General features: G+C 47.7%; 1 protein-coding gene across 1 annotated transcript in view; it reads right to left on the reverse strand.

Annotated features, from left to right (window-relative positions):
- LOC121285066 (1-phosphatidylinositol 4,5-bisphosphate phosphodiesterase delta-4-like) overlaps positions 1-930 on the reverse strand; it is a 97,588-nt gene extending 96,658 nt beyond the window's left edge. Inside the window, exon 1 of the mRNA XM_041201191.1 lies at positions 906-930. Within this exon, the coding sequence (XP_041057125.1) occupies positions 906-930 (25 nt within the window). The remainder of the gene's footprint in view (positions 1-905) is intronic.
- Between the last annotated feature and the right edge of the window lie 16,057 nt (positions 931-16,987).

Genomic DNA, 16,987 nt, shown 5'->3' on the forward strand with positions numbered 1-16,987 from the left:
TGAATGGCCACCTCCCGTTTTGACGTATCAGCATCAAGGGGCAGAGTGACATCCTCCTGTTTCTATGTAGCAGGCTCAAGGGGCTGAATGGCCTCCTCCTGTTTCTGTGCAATAAGCTCGAGGGGCTGAATGGCCTCCTGCTGTTTCTTTATAGCAGGCTCGAGGGGCTGAATGGCCTCCTGCTGTTTCTTTATAGCAGGCTCGAGGGGCTGAATGGCCTCCTGCTGTTTCTTTGTAGCAGGCTCGAGGGGCTGAATGGCCTCCTCCTGTTTCTTTGTAGCAGGCTCGAGGGGCTGAATGGCCTCCTCCTGTTTCTTTATAGCAGGCTCGAGGGGCTGAATGGCCTCCTCCTGTTTCTTTATAGCAGGCTCGAGGGGCTGAATGGCCTCCTCCTGTTTCTTTATAGCAGGCTTGAGGGGCTGAATGGCCTCCTCCTGTTTCTTTATAGCAGGCTCGAGGGGCTGAATGGCCTCCTCCTGTTTGTTTGTAGCAGGCTCGAGGGGCTGAATGGCCTCCTCCTGTTTGTTTGTAGCAGGCTTGAGGGGCTGAATGGCCTCCTCCTGTTTCTTTGTAGCAGGCTCGAGGGGCTGAATGGCCTCCTCCTGTTTGTTTGTAGCAGGCTCGAGGGGCTGAATGGCCTCCTCCTGTTCCTATGAGTGCTTGAACACATTGAATTGGGTTGACTTTCTCACATGTGAGATGCTACCTGGTAGGTGAGGGCAGGTCGCAGTTTTGAGGGGGTGGGGGCGGGAGTCACTGCACTGCTGATGCCCCTCATACTCACACTCAGCAGGTCTGGTAAACTCCGTATTCCCCACCCAAGACCAGCCCCTGTACCCCACTCCCACCCCCACACCGCCCCCCCGGCCACTGTCACCATCTCTGCTGTAGGAGAGAGTACTCACGCATGTTGGGCTTAGCAGAGGCCATTGGCACCTGTCCACACCGCCAGATACTCCACAATCTGAAAAATTAAACATCAGGAAAGGCTGTGCAGATCCCAGAATAACACAAACAACAACTAGTCTTTAATCTTCAAAAAAACACAGCAAAGAAGGAGGCCATTCGGCCTATCTTGCCCATGCTAACTCTTTGAAAGAGCTATCCAATTAGTCCCACTCCCTCACTCTTTCCACCTGGCCCTGCACATTTCTCTTTTTCCAGTATTTATCCAATTCCTTTTGAAAGTTCCTATTGAATCTGTCTCCACCGCCCTTTCAGGCAGCGCATTCCAGACCACGCAAAAAGGATGCTCCTCACGTCACCTCTGGTTACATACATATGAACATACGAAAATACAAATTAGGAGCAGAACTCAGCCCCTCGAGCCTGCTCCACCGTACAATTAGACTATGGCTGATCTGACTGTAACCTCAACCCCACATTCCCACCTACCCCCGATAGTCTTCCAACCCCTTGTTAATCAAGAATCTATCTAGCTCGGCCTTAAAAATATTCAATGACTCTGCTTCCACTGCCTTTTGAGGAAGAGAGCTTCAAAGACCCTCTGAGAGAAAAAAATTCTCCTCATCTCTGTTTTTAATGGGCGACCCTTTATTTTTGATCCGTGACCCCTAGTTCTAGATTCTTCCATAAGAGGAAACATCCTCTCCACATTCACCCTGTCAAGACCCCTCAGGATCTTAAAGTTTCAATCAAGTCACCTTTTACTCTTCTAAACTCCAGCAGATACAAGCCTAACCTGTCCAACCTTTCCCCATAAGACAACCGGCCCATTCCTGGTATTAGTCTGGTAAACCTTCACTGAACATCCTTCCTTAAATAAGGAGACCAATACTGTACACAGTGCTCCAGATGTGGTCTCACCAGTGTCCTGTACAAATGAAGCATAACCTCCCTACTTTTGTATTCAATTCCCCTCACAATAAACATTCGATTAGCTTTCCTAATTATTTGCTGCACCTGCATACTAACCTTTTGTGATTCATGCGCTAAGACACCCAGATCCCTCTGCATCTCAGAACTCTGAGATCTCTTCATCATTTAGACAATATGCTGCTTGATTTTTACTGCCAAAATGGACAATTTCACATTTGCCCACATTATACTCCATTTGCCAGATCTTTGCCCACTCACTTAACCTATCTTTTCTTTTTGTATCCTCTTTTTGTCCTCTTCACAATTTACTTTCTTACCTATCTTTGTGTCATCAACTTTAGCAACCATACCTTCAATCCCTTCATCCAAGTCATTTATATAAATTGTAAAAGGTTGAGGCCCCAGCACTGATCCCTGTGGCACACCACTTGTTACATCCTGCCAACCAAAAACAGGTCCATTTATGCCTACTCTCTGCTTCCTATTCACCAGCCAATCTTCTATCCACGCCAGTATATTACCTCCTACATCGGGAGCTTTTATTTTCCACAATAACCTTCGATGCAGCACCTTATCAAATGTCTTCTGGAAATCCAAGTTCAGTACATCCACTGGTTCCCCTTTATCCCTTTCACATGATTTCCCTTTCACAAAACCATGTTGACTCTGCCTGATTACCTTGAATTTTTCCAAGTGCCCTGCTATAATGTCTTTATAATACCTTCTAGCAGTTTCCCCTGGTTCTTTAGCAAAATTACCTTAAATCTGTGTCCCTCTGGTTACTGACTTTCCTGCCACTGGAAACAGTTTCTCCTGATTTACTCTTTCAAACCCTTCATGATTTTGAACATCTCTATTAAATCTCCTCTTAACCTTCTGTGCTCTGAGGTGAGCAATCCCATCTTCTCTAGTACCTTCACATTAACCGAGCTTCCTCATCCCTGACACCATTCTGGTAAATCTCTTCCGCACCCTCTCATAACAAGCATTTCTATAGCACCTTTAATGACCTCTGGTCATCCCAAAGCACTTGACAACTAATGAAATTATTTTTAATGGCAGTCATGATTGCTATGCAGTAATCATGGCTGCCTATTTACACACAGCAAGCTCCCACAGACAGCAATGTGAAAAATAACCAGATAATTCGTTTCAGTGTTGTTGGCAGAGGAATGAATATTGACCCCGGGATCAGCGGGGAAGAACACCCCTGCCTTTCTTCAAAACCCTGCCTTGGGATCTTTCCTGTCCAGCTAAGAGGGCAGAAGGTGCTGCATCTGAGAGCTCAGCACCTCAGTCAGTTCTGCACACCCTTAGGCCCGCACTCGGAGTTTCAACAGATATTATGTAACGGAGTTTCTAGAGAAGGACTTGAAGCAATAACCCATTGAATCAGAGGTGAACGTGCAACACACAGAGCCACATGGTACATGAAATAGGGTAGGACAGTGTAGAACCTCTGGATAACAATGTCAACTGTGTCTCAGCTGACAGCAATCTCACTTCTGAGTTGCAAGGATCTGGGTTCAAGTGCCACTCGTGCTTGGGCATAAAAATCTAGGCCCACACTCCCAGAACCAGTACTGAGGGAGTGCTGCACTGTCAGAGGGTCAGTACTGAGGGAGTGCTGCACTGTCAGAGGTCAGTACTGAGGGAGTGCTGCACTGTCGGAGGGTCAGTACTGAGGGAATGCTACACTGTCAGAGGGTCAGTACTGAGGGAGTGCTGCACTGTCAGAGGGTCAGTACTGAGGGAGTGCTACACTGTCAAAGGGTCAGTACTGAGGGAGTGCTGCACTGTCAGAGGGTCAGTACTGAGGGAGTGCTGCACTGTCGGGGGGTCAGTACTGAGGGAGTGCTGCACTGTCAGAGTGTCAATATTGAGGGAGTGCTGCACTGTCAGAGGGTCAATACTGAGGGAGTGCTGCACTGTCACAGGGTCAATACTGAGGGAGTGCTGCACTGTCAGAGGGTCAGTACTGAGGGAGTGCTGCACTGTCAGAGGGTCAGTACTGAGGGAGTGCTGCACTGTCAGAGGGTCAGTACCGAGGGAGTGCTGCACTGTCAGAGGGTCTGTGCTGAGCGAGTGCTGCACTGTCAGAGGGTCAGTACTGAGGGAGTGCTGCACTGTCAGAGGGTTAGTAATGAGGGAGTGCTGCACTGTCAGAGGGTCAGTACTGAGGGAGTGCTGTACTGTCAGAGGGTCAGTACTGAGGGAGTGCTGCACTGTCAGAGGGTCAGTATTGAGGGAGTGCTGCACTGTCAGAGGGTCTGTGCTGAGCGAGTGCTGCACTGTCAGAGGGTCAGTACTGAGGGAGTGCTGCACTGTCAGAGGGTCATTACTGAGGGAGTGCTGCACTGTCAGAGGGTCAGTACTGAGGGAGTGCTGCACTATCAGAGGGTCTGTACTGAGGGAGTGCTGCACTGTCAGAGGGTCTGTACTGAGGGAATGCTGCACTGTCAGACGGTAAGTACTGAGGGAGTGCTGCTCTGTCTTTTGGATGAGACTTTAAACCAAGGCTTTTCCTGCCTGCTCGGGTGGATATAAGTGATCCCAAGGCACAATTTCGAAGAAGAGTAGGGGAGTTCTCCCTGGTGTCCTGGCCAATATTTATCTCTCAATCAACAACACAAAAACAGATTATCCGGTCATTATCACATCATTGTTTGTGGGATCTTGCTGTGCTCAAATAGGCTGCTTTGTTTCCCACTTTACAACAGTGACTACAGATCAAAAAGTACTTATGAACATACAAACTAGGAGCAGGAATAGGCAATTCAGCCCCTCGATCCTGCTCCGCCATTCAATAAGATCATGGCTGATAGCAATGTAATCTCAACCCCACATTCCTGCCGACCCCCGATAACCTTTCAACCCCCCCCCCCCCTTGTTAATCAAGAACCCATCTAACTCCACCTTAAAAATATTCAAAGATCCTGCTTCCACCGCCTTTTGAGGAAAGCTGTAACGCACTTTGGGATGTGAAAAGTGCTATACAAATGCAAGTCTGTCTTTTCTCTTATTAACAATGTGAGAATACTAGATAGCAGTGTCGGAATTCTGGGTGGCGGAGTGGGAATTCCGCTTGGTGAAGTGGCAATTGTGAAGGTCGGCATGGGAATACTGAACGGGAATTCGAGCAGATGGAAGAGAAATTCCGGTCGGTGGAGTGGGAATTCAGGACATGGAATGGGAACGCTGGATGTTGATGAGGGAATGCTCGATGGGATGGGATGGGAATTCAGGGTGACAGAGTCAGGATACTGGATGATGGTGCAGGAACTCTGGCTGTGGCTGAAACAATTATGCAATATTGCTTGGCACGATCCCACACTTTAGTTACTGGAATTTGCGAGGGAGCAGTTTTATTTCTCTTGCAGTGAGGTTGCCTGTCTCAGCGACTCCTTATCCCGGACTTTGCAGGGATCTCCTGGGGAATGGCGGGGTGCAGAAGGGAAGTATCAGGCTGATTAACTCTTAGAGCACCAGGCGGTCCGATGGTTCCCAGAGTACCTGTTTACCCAGCGGGAACATGCCAGCTGACTGTTGGTAACGCGCCCAGCTCATTAATATGCTAACTAACGATCATCCTCCGTTAACAAACCTCCCAAACTCCCTCTCCATTATCACTGCACAATATGCACAAACTGTACTCGATTCACTCAATTAATTCACTTTATAGTTCTTCATCTGGCCCTGTCGACGTCTCCCGGACACACTTTAAAATATTTATGGGGTTGTAACGCAGGGTGACAGAAGTGACATAACACAGAGTTAAAACTTCACACAGGGAATGACCTACACTAATTAGCAAGGGCACAGGCTGTGAACACACGTACGCTCACTCACACAAAGTAGACCATGATAAATAATACATAGAGGACACCGAATATAAGGGAGGACTCACTAGAGGAGTGTGCGCTCCATTGAGAAAGGGCTGAGGCAGGATGTGTCCTTCAGGAGGCTGAGAGCTGCTCGGTGCCTGTGTGCTGCATCCCTGTTGACTCCAGTGCTGAGATCACCCGAGAAAATTGATCAGCAGCGTCAAAAGAGCTGGAGGGAGTCCACCACAGCCTTAAAGCAAGAACGTCAGCGTTACCTTCTGCCTGTGGTCTGAGTGCATTAACAGGAACAACTGTGGCCTCTTGCATTTTTAATGAGGTATATTCTACCCACATGCCAGCGCACGCTTTGTGTGTCTCTTTCACAGAATTATAGTGTGACACAGCATAGGAGGAGGCCATTCAGCCCATCGTGCCAGTGCCTCTTTGAAAGAGCTACCCAATTAGTGGCACTCGCCCTGCACTTTCCCCAGAGCACTGCAAATTTATCCAATTCCCCCTTTTGAGAGTTCCTACTGAATCTGCTTCCACCGCCCTTTCAGGCAGCGCCTTCCAGATCACAACAACGCGCTGTGGCAAAAACATTCTCATCTCCCCCGCTGGTTCTTTACCAATCACCTTAAATTTGTCTCCTGTGGTCACTGAGACCCTCCTGCCACAGCTTCACCTTAATTACTCTATCGAAACCCCTCAATTTAATCTCTTCTTAATAATCTTTGCTCTAAGGGAAACAATCCCAGCTTCTCCAGTCTCTCTCTCTCTCACTTTGTCCTGTTACTCTCCTCCTCTCTTCTCTGTTTTGTGGGTTCAGTTTCACAGACGCCAGCAGCCCCTCAGTACCCCAGCCAAGTCATCATCATTCACACAAAGGAGCCCTCGACAGTCAGGCTCTTCAGCTGCATGAAGCATCACCGCTGAGCCCAATCCTGTCCTCACCAGCTCTCCTCATATACATCTACATTCCAAGAGGACTCTTTGCTTACAATGACTGTAATTTGAATTTACATTATCTTTTATTTATTATTTCACGGGATGTGGGTGTCACTGGCAAGGCCAGCATTTGTTGCCCATCCCGAATTGCCCTTGAACTGAGTGGCTTGCTGGGCCATTTCAGAGTTAACCACATTGCTGTGGGTCTGGAGTCACATGTAGGCCAGATTTCCTCCCCTAAAGGGATTTGGTGAACCAGATGGGTGTGTTTATGACAATCAATGATAGTTTCATGGTCACCATTAGTGATACGAGCTGTATGATTCCAGATCTAATTCATTGAATTAAAATCCCACCAGCTGCTGTGGTGATGGTGGATTTGAACCTATGACCTCAGGCCATTAGCCTGGGTCTCTGGATTACTAGTCTTGTGACATTACCACAACCCCACCGTTTCCCCCTAACACCACTGAGGTAGTAAAATGGCCCAAGGCTTGAGGAAAGCATCAAATGCACCAGCGGACACCGCACACCCCTGCTCCACAGACACCCAAATGTGGAGGAGACCACAGAAAGGAGTGAGGTTACCAACCCTCCAGGATTGGCCTGGAGTCTCCAGGAATCGAAGATCAATCTCCAGGACACTGCTGTGTGCAAACCCAGAGTAAAATCATCGGGACGTTAAAAAAGGTTGGCTTTTTTTCTGTCACTTTCTTTGAACATTTCTCTTTGCCAGATATAAAAATGTGGAGAATGGGAGGGGAAAAGGCTGTTTGGCTGACACTCAAGCACCTTCCTATTGGGTTTACCCAATAGGAGTCTTTTTGCTTTCCGATTGGTGTAGGAAGGCCATACGTCACAAGGATGGATGTGTTGGCTGACTAACAGCTGGAGCACAGGGCCAAACCAGGTGATGAAACCTCCAGGAATACATTTAATCAGGGGTTGGCAACCTTGGAAGAGAGGCCAGACATTCAGAGCAAACCCTCCCTGACTTTGGGCCAGTTTTTTTTAATTCATTCATTCAGAGGGCATTTAAGAGTTAACCACATTGTTTACGCCTAGAGTCATATGTAGGCCAGACCAGGTAAGGACAGCAGATTTCCTTCCCTAAAGGACATTAGTGAACCAGGTGGGTTTTTATGACAATTGTTGTGATTTCATGGTCATCATCAGATGTTTAATGAATTCAAACTTCACCATCGGCAGTGGTGGGATTCGAACCCTGGTCCCCAGAGAATTACTCTGGGTCTCTGGATTACTAGTCCAGTGACAATGCCGCTATGTCACCACCTCCCCTGGAATAGGGGAGAGAAAAGTTTCTAAAGCCTCAAAATCATGCCTTTTCCTAATGAACCATACAGAGTCATTGTACCACCGCCGCTTGTCCCATTACTGTCTCCTTCTCACCACCATCCCTTACATCATTTACCCTCTCCTGCCCTCCGCCCCATCACGGGCCCTCTCTCTAACTCCTCCCCAGGCTCTGCACTTGCTTACAAATTGTTAAATCTCTAACATCTTCCAGTTTCTCACAACAGGTCATCATGCTAGAAGGTTGCTATGCCCTGGGGATCTGGGTTCGAATCCCGCGAGGCCGGATGGTGGAATTTGAATTCAATAAAAATCTGAAATTAAAAGTTTCATGGCGACCATGAAACGCTTGTCGATTGTGGTAAAAACCCATCTGGTTCACTAGTGTCCTTCAGGGAAAGAAATCCGCCATATTTACCTGGTCTGGACTACATGTGACTCCAGACCCACAGCAACGTGGTTGACTCTGAAATGGCCGAGCAAGTTATTCAGTTGTAACAAACCATTACAAAGTCTCAGAAAAGGAATGAAACCAGATGGACCACCCGGCATCTAGAAGGGACAACGACAAACTCAGCCCTACCGACCCCGCAAAGTCCTTCACTGTCGCTGGGTCAAAATCCTGGAACTCCCTTCCTAACAGCACTGTGGGTGGACCTACACCACATGGACTGCAGCGGTTCAAGAAGGCAGCTCACCCACCACCTCCTCAAGGGGCAATTAGGGATGGGCAATAAATGCTGGGCCCAGCCAGCGAAGCCCCACATCCTGTGAATGAATTTAAAAAAACGTAAACTTTGTTTCTCTCTCCACTGTCAGACCTGCTGAGTATTTGCAGCATTTTCTGTTTTTATTTTGTCAACTTTTATTTTAAACCCACCAACCGTTCCCCCAGCCGTTCTATCCCCAGGGCTGACAATTGTTCTCAAAGGGGGCAAAACCGATATAAAAAAAATAGAACCAAGCAAGGAGGAAACTTAAAACACTAAAATAATAATAACGGCCTTTTTCTAAAGATTCACTGAGTCACCCAAGGAGGTGAAACAGTCTCTGAGACACAGACTGCTCCCAGTGAAGATCTCTGGGAACCATGGATTTAAAATCACCTGTTTCTCTCAAACTGCACCTCACTCAGTGCACATCAGGGCTGAAATTACTCAGATACTGGATTCCAGAGTGATAGTTTCTGTAAGAAATCTATGTAATCTGCATTTGAATCAATGCCAAACACTTTCGCCATCTCCCCGGAGAGGCTGCTCGATAGATAGACTGCAGATTCGTTTAAGCTTAGCCTCCTTTAGTTGCAGACTGTGACCTCAGCTTCCAGACAAGTTAATATCAGGGTTTACATTATCCAGTGTGGGGGGTGAAGGAAACCAAATGGCTTCCTCCTAATGTATCAGTGAAAATTCCTCATTTCATTACGGTGCAGGTTCATCAGAACATGACCAAGGGTCAGATTATTAGGAGAGATTATAGGAACAAAAGAAATAGGAGCAGGAGTGGACCATTCAGTCATCGAGCCTGCTCCCTTATCCAATACCATCATGGCTGATCATTGGCTTCAACTCCACTTTCCCACCCACTCCCCAGATCCCTTGATTCCCTGGCAGGCCAAACTCCTGTTATATATAAATTATGCTGCAAAGAGAGACATGTTGCTGAAGCTTTTCACCTTTCACTCATCAGGACAAACACAAGAATGGCAAATTTTCAACTGATCACAACAATTTATACAACAGGAGAAAAGGATGCTGATTGGTTGGCAAGTCAACTCTGATTGGCCAAAGCATCAACATGGTTTTGTGAAAGGGAAATCATGTTTGACAAATTTGCTAGAGTTCTTTGAGGATATAACAAGCAGGGTTGATAAAGGGGAACAGGTAGATGTAGTGTATTTAGATTTCCAAAAGGCAGTCGATAAGGTGCCACATAAAAGGTTATTGCACAAGATAGGAGCTCACGGTATTGGGGGTAATGTATTAGCATGGATTGAGGATTGGTTAACACAACAGACAACGGGGTTGGGATTAATGGGTCTTTTTCAGGTTGGAAAGACATAACTAGTGGAATGCCACAAGGATCAGTCCCAGGGCCTCCATTATTTACTATCTATATTAATGACTTGGAGGAGAGGGCAGAGTGTAATGTATCCAAATTTGCTGACTATACAAATATAGATGTGAGGGCATGTTGTGATGAAGACCTAAGGAATCTGCAAGGGGGTATAGACAGGTTGAGTGAGTGGGCAAAAACTTAGCAGATGGAGTTTAATGTAGGAAAATGTGAGGTCATGCACTTTGGTAGAATCAAAAGGCAGACTATTATTTAAATGGAGAGACTCTCCAAAAAAGTGCAGCACAGAGGGATCTGGGTGTTCTTGTGCATGAAACACAAAAGGTGAGCATGCAGGTGCAGCAAGTAATTAAGAAGGCAAATGGAATTTTGGCCTGTATTGCTAGGGGGTTGGAGTTTAAAAATAGGGAAGTCTTGTTACAACTGTACAGGGTGTTGGTGAGGCCGCCCCTGGAGTACAGTGTACAGTTTTGGTCCCCATACTTAAGAAAGGATAGACTGGCATTGGAGGCAGTTCAAAAGAGATTCACTAGGCTGATTCCTGGGATGAAGGGATTGACTTATCAAGAATGGCTAAACAGGTTAGACCTTTATTCATTAGAGTTTAGAAGAATGAGGGGTGATCTTATTGAAACATACAAAATTCTTGTGGGGTTTGACAGGGTAGATGTTGAGAAGATGTTTCCACCAATGAGGGAATCTCAAATTAGGGGACATTGTTACAGAAAAAGGGGACACTCATTTAAAGCAGATGTGGAGGATTTATTTCTCTAAGACGGTAGTGATGTCTGGAATTCTCTACCCCAGAGAATTGTGGAGGCTAGATCACTGAAAGTGTTTAAAGAGGAGGTAGATAGATTTTTGAAATATCGGGGAGTTGAGGGCTATGAGGAGCTGGCACGAAAGAGGAGTTGAGGCCTGGGGCAGATCAGCCATGATCTTATTGAATGGTGGGGCAGGCTTGAGGGGCTGAATGGCCTACTCCTGCTCCTGTTTCTTATGTTCTGATGGGGAAAGCATTGCAGAACCATAGGCTTCCCGAGCTCCCAGGTGACTCTAAAAAGGAACAAGGCTTTAATATATTCCTTTTGCTTTGCAGAGAACCAATCCCTGTGTATGGATGCATGTCACCTCTAGCAAGCGTAAATGAGTAAAAGGCTTCAGAAAGCAATTCATTCTATATAAATTAGGCTTGTATCCCCTGGATTATAGGAGGTGAAGGGGTGATTTGATTGAGGCTTTTAGGGTCCTGAAAGGAATTCGCAGCATAGAGAGACTTTTACAACGGAGGTGGAGTCTTGGACAGGGGTACAGAACACAGAACCTTAACATCAAACCCAGACCATTGAGGAGAGAGGGTAGAGAACAAAAAGGCAGTAGTAGTGTGGAACTCTCTGGCACAAAAAGCAGCGGACGTTAGATCAGTTCCTCATCAATCGGGATTGATAGATTTCTGCTAGGCAAGCTATAAAACAACGTGAAGGCCAGACAGGTTTATGGAGTTAGGTCACGGGTTAAGTGGTGGAACAGGCTGAAGAGATTGAATGGCTTCCTCCTGTTCCTGTTTCCCTCGGTAACTGCTCAGCCGAATTGGCTGCCACAAGTGGTTTGATCCACCAACAGTAACCACGGTGATGGTGTCAGGAGGACATGAAGGTCGAAGGAAAGGGACGCCAGGTGGTGTTAGAAGAGGATGTGGTTAAGCAACGGTTCTGGGTGGGTGGGCTCACAATGGGGTTGCCAACTCTGGTCAGAGATATTCCTGGGTGTTTTGGTCACATGACCCCCCCGACACCACCACCCACCCCCCCGCCCCCCCCCCCCAACCCCCACCCCCCCCCCACACTCCCCCACCCGCCGCTAATTGTCAAACCTTCAAGCTCCTGCCATTGGTTAACTGACACGTCAATCTGCACAACCCCCTCCCCTACCCACCATACCACCCAATGGTTTATTATTTTTCCCATGGCGGTGTGCTGGGCATTAATCTTCAATTCCTGGAAACTCCAGGGCAATTCTGGAGCATTGGTACCAACCAGTAACCTGGGTTCCAATGCCACCACAACGTGCTCCAGGGGAACAGCTTAAAAAGGTCAGCGACCTACAACATCAACCCTTCTGGGCGTTTCCAGAATTTTCTGTCTTTATTTGCAACTTCCGGCCTCAATTGAATGTGACGTTTTATTCAATGACTGAAGTTCTGAAATCGAATTTATTAAATCAGTCACTAGTTTTGTAAAGATGATTTCTGGGAGATATTGAGGGAAATGACAGATGGGCAGACAGTGTAGAACTGCCCACAGTTTAATTTTAGTTTTCTTGTGAGCGTCATTGGTAAGGTCAACGTTTATTGCCCATCCCTAATTGCCCCTTGAGAAGGTGGTGGTGAGCTGCCTTCTTGAACCGCTGCAGTCCCTGTGGTGTAGGTACACCCACAGTGCTGTTAGGGAGGGAGTTCCAGGATTTTGACCCAGCGACAGTGAAGGAACAGTGATATATTTCCAAGTCAGGATGGTGAGTGACTTGGAGGGGAACTTCCAGGTGGTGGTGTTCCCATCTATCTGCTGCCCTTGTCCTTCTAGATGGTAGTGGTCATGGGTTTGGAAGGTGCTGTCTAAGGAGTCTTGATGAATTCCTGCAGTGCATCTTGTAGATGGTCCACGTACAATCGAACAATTTACTGGGCCACTTCAGAAGGCAGTCAGAGATCAACAGCTGACTGGAAAAGGAATAAGAGAATTTTACAGCACAAAAGGAGGTTATTTGCCTGTCTGCCTGTTCTCTGAAGGAGCTCTTCGTTAAATCCATTTTCTACAAATTATTTTCTTTTTCAAATATTTATACAGTTCCTTTTGAAAGCTGTGGGCGGAATCGTTCCAGATTTGAACTAAGTGCGGAATTGGGTGGGGAGAAAGGATGTTTTACCTGCCAGCCACAGTGGCAGCTTTTCAGGCCGTTTCGTCCCATTCCCACCTCATTCGTTACACATTCTCAGGAAATACAGCGGGTCGTTGGCAGGTCAGCCTCTGATTCGCCCGCCCCACCGTCACCTCAGGCCTTCAGTGAACCAGGTGCCATATTCAAAGGCTGCCCCTGCACAGAGCCAGCACTCTACAGGGATAGGAAGCTGCTGGGACCTGATGGCTGCCAAAGGGAGGAAGTGTGCTGCCCCCCAGATTTAGCGATGCCTCTCACACGTTCCTATTGGATGTTTGTGGAGACCTGCTGCAAATTCCTCTACCGCCCCCCCACCCCCACCCCGCCCACTTACCCGTGCTGCGTAAAGACCAGCAAGCAAGGTCACCTATCCAGCATGGGAGGTGGAGAGACAGTGGTGGTCAGCACCATTACCCTGCAAAAGAGGACAGCCACCCAGTGCTGGAAGAGGGTGATGGTCTCATCTGCTCCACCAGGGTAACTCACTCTGCTCATCACTCTCAACTCACACACTCACAAACCCATCACACACCCACAGGGGTCTCACACCTCAAGGGACAACACCACTGACTCTCACACACACCCTCACATCTCCATCAGGTTCATATCCTCTGGCGCTCGCATCCTCATCCTGTCCATGGCCCCGCTCACCACACACACATTCCACACATTGCCATGTGTCCTGCTCACGCTCGCTCTTTCTGTTTTCATGCAGGAGGAGCTGGTTTACAACAGCAGGGAGAGGTCCCAGACAGGGGGTGGAGTGGATCACATTAGGACCCTCCCTCACTTTGAGCAGTGTGCCCATCGCACTGACTGGTGAGGACACGGACCCTGCCTGCGGTGACGGTGAGATTGGTGGCAAATACCCACGTGAGGCTCCTGTACCACATCTTCCCTCTCTCAATGCAACTGTGAGCGCTCTCTCTCCTGCTTTTACTCTGCTGCCATGCATTAATTATCTCTACTTTGGTTCACAGGGAGCTCTGCTTAGGGACCGACACCCTCATCCAGACAGTCCCTCAGCTCCACCCAGGTCCTCACCTCCAGCCAAGAGGACAACTCCTCCATTGAAGAGCTGGGAATAAGCAACCTGGAAGACCCATCACAGTGCTTACCCACACCCTCCACCAGCACAAAGACACACACCTCGGTGGGATCTAGATCTAGAGCAGGCTCAGGTTCACAATCTGAGGGTCACCGCACGGACATGTGTCCGCAGCAGGAGGAGGCAGGTTCAGCCAAGCCCCCCAGCATTTGGAGAACTGCTGGGGAAGAGGCATCTGACATGTCAGGTCCGTGTCAGATGACGAGCCTCTGGATTTGGCCTTCCTAACTCATCCTGGAAAGTCAGCAGAAGGCAGGGGAACATCATGTAAAGCTGCTGGAAGCCCTCAACAGATTGGCACGTGAGTTGGGGGAGCGCATCCGCCTGCTCTCTGATGAATTCGGGCCTACATGTACGCGTATGGAGGCCTCCATGAGAAGTTTGGTGGGTGCCATGGGGACCCTGGTCCAGCAGAACGTGAAGATGTGCGCAGTGCTGCAACTCCATCATTGTAGCCAGGGGTGAGTTCCTGAAGTGGCAACACAAGAGGGAAATGGGGCACCTCAACCACCCTCAAGGAGTCAGGCCGGGCCCCTCAGACACCTGAAGGGAGGAGGAGCAGCAGCTGGACACCCCGGGATCATCCACTCAGGAATCTCAGAGGCTGTCCTTTCCCTCTGAGTCCCCTTTGCCTGTGATCCGCTCAACGTTGTCCTCTGACATCACAGAGGGAGCAGCTGGCCCACAGGAGGACAGCCAAAGCAAGACAAGACCGTCAAAGTCTCCGCTCTCCAGAGGACGCATGCATCAGTCATCAGAGGCAACAGGGTCAACCAATGTACAGGCTGTCTCTACCCCTGCTGTGGATGTCAGGGCAGCACCTAGAAGAAATGGTGTTAGGCCTAGAAAAGTTACAGAATTCTGATCACAAGTGGTTGCATGGGTGAACACATTTTGTCACTTTATAATGTGAAAATATATTCACTTTCACTGAATAATGTGTAATGGTGTCTTTTAGCTTCATCGACAGGCTTTGCTAATCCTCTCTGTGCATCCCTCCCCCACTAGCAGCTGCACACAGCCAGATCACGAGTGATTCTGTAGGGACAAGTGTTTGTGTGGCAGGTCCTTTCAGAGCCTCATGCAAGAATTCTTCCACACACTTAGAGCCTTCATCAGTCACACTCATCTCACTGTCCCGAGCATTTTCAATGCTGCCTGCTGAGGTTCTCTTTCAGTTGTCCATCCGAGCTGACCTGCATCTCCACCCACCCACTGATCACACTCCCATGCAGCACCTGTACCTGCCCAACACGAGGCTCTGCTCACTCTCGATTTCAGAAGCACGGTGGTTGTTAATAATGTTTCCAGCTCCCCCACCTGTGAGAATGGATGTAATTTTAAAAAATATTTTGGGGAATATTATAGTATTCTCTAAAAAGGCTGGGTGCCTATGTGTGATTTAATTAAGCCGGGCAAGAGTTTGATAGGAGTCAGGTTGTCTGGGGGTTTGGAAACATGAAAAGGATAGAGGTTTTAAGTTGAAGCACAAGTAAATAGGTTAGATCTAACATTTACACTCTTAGATAAGCTGGGAGGTTGTCTGAATATCAAACGAGAGTCAGAGGTGGACAAGAAAAATGTTTGCATTTTGTAGAAGTTCATAGGTAAACAGGTAGAGGGGATATTATATTTTATTGACCCAAAAGGAAAAACAAGATGGAAACATGAAAGATCTTATATTTGGGAGGGTTTGAATTTCAAAGGGGTGTGAGAACAATGGGACTGAGGTGAGGGGGTAAAAAAGATATATTAGTGTTACTGTGGATAGCTGGAGTCCGCTATTGAGCTGGAGTGATGGCTGCATTGCTGTGAAGCTAGAAATGGCGAGAGATAGCTGGACCAATTGAGCTGTTGAGAAGTCTTGGGCTGCAGCAAGCAGGTTGAGTCTTCAGTGGATTCCATACTGATAAGTGGAAGAGGGTAAAGGTCGTGTGGCACACATATATTGAAACTACAGCTGTTTGCTTTGTGCAATATTTCATATTTAAATATTCATAAGGGAGAGTTGCCTGGAAAGTGTTGACTCATGGGTTTGACCAAGTAGAGAACTTTGGGGGAATGTTTTGTAAGACCAACTTTAATTGTGTAACTGTAATCTTGTGTGCTTAATTTTCTTTTAAATTTTCATCAATAACATTTTTACTTTTACTTTTTAAAGCACAGAAGTGTTACTGGGACTTCTTACTGAGATCAGTACGTCTTTTCTTGTTATCAGATTATAAAAGAAAGGTTGTGGTCCGTGAGCCAAATTTCTCCCTGGGATTTGGTTTGCACGGCAATTAACATCTGTTGTGGTTATAACACATCCTTTCCCCTCCCCCAGTCACCCATGTCCTTTCCCCCATCACTGTACACCCCCCTGGCATCACCTTCCACCTCCCCACCCTCACCTACCAGCCAGGACCCTTTACTTTCCAGGATGCCCAGGTGAACGTTCCCTATCTTCCCGAGAATCCCACCCCTGCCCACATTGACCTCCCCCAACTCCTCCTTCCCAGCCCCAGGTCTGTGTCTGCCCCACCAACAACCCTCGCTGTCCCTTCTACTGCTATCATCGTACCCTCACACTCCCACCCTACCGACTCACCCTGCCCTCTCTCATACTCACCATTCCCTCCTACCACACCCTCCCTGATTTGTCTCCCAAGGAGGCAGTCATCAACTCTACAGACCCCTCCCTTGCACATTCACCTGGACACCCTCCCCTTTACTCTTTCACAACATAAGAGCATAAGGAATAGGAACAGGAGTAGACCATTTGGCCCCTCAAGCTGCCATTTAATAAGGTCATCTTGTGTTTCAATTTACATATTCCCATCTACCTCTGATAACCTCTGATTCCCTTGCCTAACGAGAATCTATCTACCTCTGCCTTAAAAATATTCAAAGGCCCCGCCTCCACCACTTTCTGAGGGAGAGAATTCCAAAGTCACACAAC

This window comes from Carcharodon carcharias, chromosome 12 (genome assembly GCF_017639515.1).
Source record: "Carcharodon carcharias isolate sCarCar2 chromosome 12, sCarCar2.pri, whole genome shotgun sequence".
Taxonomy (NCBI): domain Eukaryota; kingdom Metazoa; phylum Chordata; class Chondrichthyes; order Lamniformes; family Lamnidae; genus Carcharodon; species Carcharodon carcharias.